At 35.7% G+C, this 4,429-nt stretch overlaps 3 protein-coding genes across 3 annotated transcripts in view; 2 read left to right on the top strand and 1 right to left on the bottom strand.

Moving 5' to 3' along the window:
- The window catches only part of LOC107639552 (transcription termination factor MTERF5, chloroplastic), a 19,332-nt gene extending 17,726 nt beyond the window's left edge, over positions 1–1,606 (top strand). The window contains exon 2 of the mRNA XM_016343090.2: positions 1,479–1,606. The gene's annotated coding sequence lies outside the window, so the exon portion shown is untranslated. The remainder of the gene's footprint in view (positions 1–1,478) is intronic.
- Positions 63–1,606, top strand: LOC107639561 (transcription termination factor MTERF5, chloroplastic-like). The gene has a single exon (XM_016343102.2). It carries the CDS (start codon positions 210–212, stop codon positions 1,317–1,319), a length of 1,110 nt encoding a protein of 369 aa, XP_016198588.1. The 5' UTR covers positions 63–209; the 3' UTR covers positions 1,320–1,606.
- On the bottom strand, positions 2,803–4,423 carry LOC107639543 (stress-response A/B barrel domain-containing protein HS1). Its single transcript, XM_016343078.1, has 2 exons — positions 4,230–4,423; positions 2,803–3,213 (listed from the first exon to the last, which is right to left on the bottom strand). Exons 1-2 carry the CDS (start codon positions 4,367–4,369, stop codon positions 3,024–3,026), a joined length of 330 nt encoding a protein of 109 aa, XP_016198564.1. The 5' UTR covers positions 4,370–4,423; the 3' UTR covers positions 2,803–3,023.

Below are 4,429 nucleotides of genomic sequence, written 5' to 3'. Positions count from 1 at the left end.
CATTTATTTTTATATATTAAAAATAGATAAATACCAAAAATTATCTTATTAGGGTTACTTCCATACCAAAAAATAACCCCCTGAATTTGTTCAAATGATTTATCCAGCGTTTGCCGTTGGGTTTGGACTTTGAAGGGTTAGGGTTTTTTAATCGCAATCGCTGGTTCTGAAACTCCTCCGAATTGATTGAATCCACTTTCATTATCTTTATGATGTTCATATCTCGATTAGGAAGAGCTACTGTGTACCCATTTGCATCTGCAACCCAAAAATGCCACCTTTTTCTTTTCCAACACTCACACTTGATCTCAACCACTTCCCAATCAGTATCGTGCCTCACAGATAAGTGTGGATTCTCCCAAGAATCTGCTCTCAAATTATTCAGCAAGGTTCATTTCAATTCCATCAGACCCAGCAAGGCCGATTCAATCATCGCATTTTTCAGAACCCACGGTTTCTCAGATGCCCAAATCACCAAAATAACAACTAGGGTACCGGCTCTCCTACGCTGTAACCCTAACAAAAGGATTTTACCAAAGCTACAATTTTTAGCCTCCAAAGGTGCTTCTAACTCTGACATTCTCCGAATTGTAACTGGCTACCCTGAATTACTGCTTCTTGGCCTCAAGAACCGTATAGTTCCTGCTTTTGATTTGATTAGGAGGTTCTTACCCTCTGATAAAAAAACCATGAATTGTGTAATTTCATCCCCTGCATGCATTAGTCACTTCTATGTAAGCAAGAATGTGAAATTGCTTCTTGATGAGGGCTTAACTCATTCCCACATTAAGCGCTTGCTTCAATGCAGGCCTTCAATATTATCCACTTCTACTTTGTGGAAAACTGTGGCAGAAGTGAAGAAATTAGGGATTGATCCTTCTTTGATGAATTTCAGTGTGGCATTGATGGCCAAGAAGGCTGTGGCGAAATCCGGGTGGGATGCCAAAGTTGAAGCCTGTAAGACTTGGGGCTGGTCGGAGGAACAATTTTCCGATGTGTTTAGGAAGCATGCGCAGTTTATGCTTCGGTCCGAGAAGAAAATCATAGCAGTCATGAGCTTTTGGGTTGGTAAGCTTGGTTGGGATCCTTCGGTGCTGTGCGTGGCGCCGGTAATCTTTGGATTGAGCTTGGAAGAAAGGATTATCCCAAGGGCATTGGTTGTGCAGTATCTTCTCTCCAAAGGTTTGATGAAGAAGGATGCTAGCTTAGCCACACCATTTTATCTGACTGACAAGAAGTTCCTGGAAAGATATGTGACACGTTTTGAGAAGCATCATTCATCTCAGCTATTAAAGATATTACATAGCAAAACATGTTAGCATTTGATTGAACTGTCATTTCTTCATTAGAATCTTTGTAGACCTTGACACAGTTGTAGACTCTTGATAATAGTGATGTAAGAGTTGCAGTGATTAATTGTTTTAAAATTTTTATGTGAAATGAAGTGATTAGTGCTTTTGTAATAAATTTGGAGAAAGGTTAGCCTTGTTACTGGCTGACTTGTATGAGAGGAAGAAGGGGATAATGTGGATTCTATTGTTACCATGATATTCACACTTGCTGGAAGAAGAGTTAATCAACAAAGATCTTTGAGATGTTTTCTGTAGTGATTAGAGCAGATTTGGCAAAAGAATTTCGGCTAAGACTCCTATTAAGTTGATCTATGCATACTAATTTCTAACTTAAAAATCAGCACAATAGAATAATCAAACCTATCATATTAGCATAATTAAGCCTCAAAATAGGAGAATAATCAAATTTATTTACAGTAGTATAATAAAAAAGATTGATATGCTAAATATGTATTTCTATAGATAACGGTATGGCTAAGGCCAACTGATTTAATTTCTTGGGTTGTCTTTTGAAGATTTTAAATTAGTTACATTAATCTTTTCATCACTTGTTAGAGTTTGCTGATATGACATATTAAGTGACGTTACAACACACACTTAACTGTTCTAATTGAGTGTTAACATAATAAATTTATGAAATTAGATCAAATTAACTTTAAATTGAAGGATTTCAATGCCTCAACGACTCAAAGTTCCCTTTAATTTGGGATTGATTAATCTAATTGCATAAACTTATCCATGTGGTGTTACTTATTGTGTCACATTAGTAAATTTTGACGTCGTCAGTAATAAAAGTGATAGAATAACTCATAAGACTAATTTAAAATCTTTGAAAAACAAATTTAATTAAAATAATCTTTTGGAACCAATTTGGATAACAAGAACGAATTTGATCGATTACTCATTGTTTGTAACACCTTAGTGATGGGAGTGAATTGAGAAGGTAGTATTGAACAAGGCACATGTTGCTCTTGGGTTTATATTCTGAAAGACAACACTTTCTAAATGTTTATATTTACATTTATGATATCATATACAAACACAATACCACAATGTTTCAGTTGAGTGCGAAGCCTGGTTTACACCCTTGAAGCCTGGTTTACACCCTTTCATTGTGGGGGTGGCTGTGTTCCTATTCTCTTCATTTGTGTCACCATTGGAGAAATCAATGGAGACTGGACATCAATGGTGTAGCCCGCCTAAACATTTGTTCTTGTTAGAAAAAGCTACTGACACTTTGAATTTAGTTGCGACGGATTTCAAGACTACTATACTTCATGGAACATTAGTTGCTCTTTTTCTATATGAATAATGTTAGTTACTTGGTTCAGTTGGTTATGACTTATGAGTACTCTATTCAATTCATCCTTTTTTTTTTGAGGTATTTGGTAGGTAGCTTGCAATTCTTAAAACTTTTAAATAGTAAAAAATTTATTCAATCACAAGCATGTGGACTAAAAGCAGGACTTACTTTGAGGCATTCATTGTTCATTTATTCTTTATCAAAATCAACACAATAATAACTCCATTGTCACAGAGAAAAAAACTGACATATATATATAACAGAGGTACACAAATGCTGCCCAGAGGAAACCATATTTATTTGTTTGTAAGTTCTACCACAACAATGGTGGCATAACACACACTCACATAGTTGTAGTAGCATTGGAATCAAACGTGAAGTGTGGTAGGCTTATAATCAATGACTATGACTTTGTCCAAACAGGGAAGAAGCAAGTTTGCATATTCAACATGTGCAGGGTGAGCTACATACTCTGCAACGCCTTCAGTACTCTCAAAAGTTGACTCAAACACGTGTGTAAAACCTTGATGCATGTTCTCAGCACTTACATCCTTTCCCCTATAATAATGGAATCATAATTCCACATTAAATAAAATGAATACACATGCATGTTTAGACTTTAGAAAGTAAGATGCTATAGTAAAATGACATTTTCCAAAGATCTAGATAACTTCAATCTTGTTTATCGCGTGACAGCACATAATTTTAACTAGAATCCAGACTTCTATTTCATCAAGGCTACTCTAAGTGACTGTTAGATATAAAATTATTCATATACTTCACCCAATAGTTTGAAGTTTTTGAGAGAAATGATTCATCACATGCACCAACCATTTGTCCCAAAAGCTAACTTGTAAGAAGAAGCATATAAATGATTTTATATCTAATTACCATTACAACTGTTATAATTATCCATGAGAAACTTATTGAATATGAAAAGGCTTCAAACGAGTCAAAATTTACAACCATGAAGCATACTATGCCAGCTCTAACAATGGCATGTTTTCTCAGATTTTGGTGCGACCAAACCGAAACCATATTGTTTCCATCTGTAATTGCCATCAACACAGTTGAGACATCATCTGGAATTGACTTGGATAATGATATAAAGATTTGGAGAATTTTCCATCAAAGCAATGTCAAAATCAGAAGTAGTAACAAAGAACCAAAAAATAAGAATAAAAAATGCAGCACTCTCTTATCCAATCCAACCTTAATATCATTCCATAGTCATCTCCAAGTTCATGAGTAAAGGGAAAGAACAAAAGATAAATCAAATAGATGATTCCAAGTACCAACATCACTAAAGGACTCGTGAATGCAGAAAATCATAGATCTTTGATCTTAGAAAACCCCGCAATTTCAGTGAAGGAAATTAAGGATCACAGCAAGACTTGAACAGTACCAAATTTGAACACTGCTGAGAGTCCACAACACCAAATTGATGACAAAACATATAATACTCAAGAGAAACCTAACTAACCAGATCTCAAATCATTGATTAAGCTAATCTTGACTTAATTGGAGTGATGTAAGATATAGAGGTTAGGGGAAAAGGAGTATAGAGCATTTACCATTGGAAAGCTTTCATGGAAGGGACGAGAGAGACGAGATTGGCATAACCATTGATGAGTTCCTCAATCTGCTGAGGGCTAATATCGTACTTGAACTTTGCCACCACTATGTGCTTCACTACTCCTTTTGCTTCCTCCATTCTCTTTTTTCCCACTCTCTCCTCGTCTCTGCATTCTCAGTTCTCTTCTTCTGCCTTATA

This window comes from Arachis ipaensis, chromosome B01 (genome assembly GCF_000816755.2).
Source record: "Arachis ipaensis cultivar K30076 chromosome B01, Araip1.1, whole genome shotgun sequence".
Taxonomy (NCBI): Eukaryota; Viridiplantae; Streptophyta; class Magnoliopsida; order Fabales; family Fabaceae; genus Arachis; species Arachis ipaensis.
The sequence above is the reverse complement of the archived record's forward strand: the minus strand, read 5'-3'. Positions and strand labels throughout refer to the sequence as shown.

Coding starts and splice junctions, on each gene's coding strand:
- LOC107639561 (XM_016343102.2), top strand. CDS start 210: ATGATGTTCATATCTCGATTAGGAAGAGCTACTGTGTACCCATTTGCA.
- LOC107639543 (XM_016343078.1), bottom strand. CDS start 4,369: ATGGAGGAAGCAAAAGGAGTAGTGAAGCACATAGTGGTGGCAAAGTTC. Junction 3,214..4,229: donor TCCATGAAAGCTTTCCAATG/GTAAATGCTCTA, acceptor CCATTATTATAG/GGGAAAGGATGTAAGTGCTG.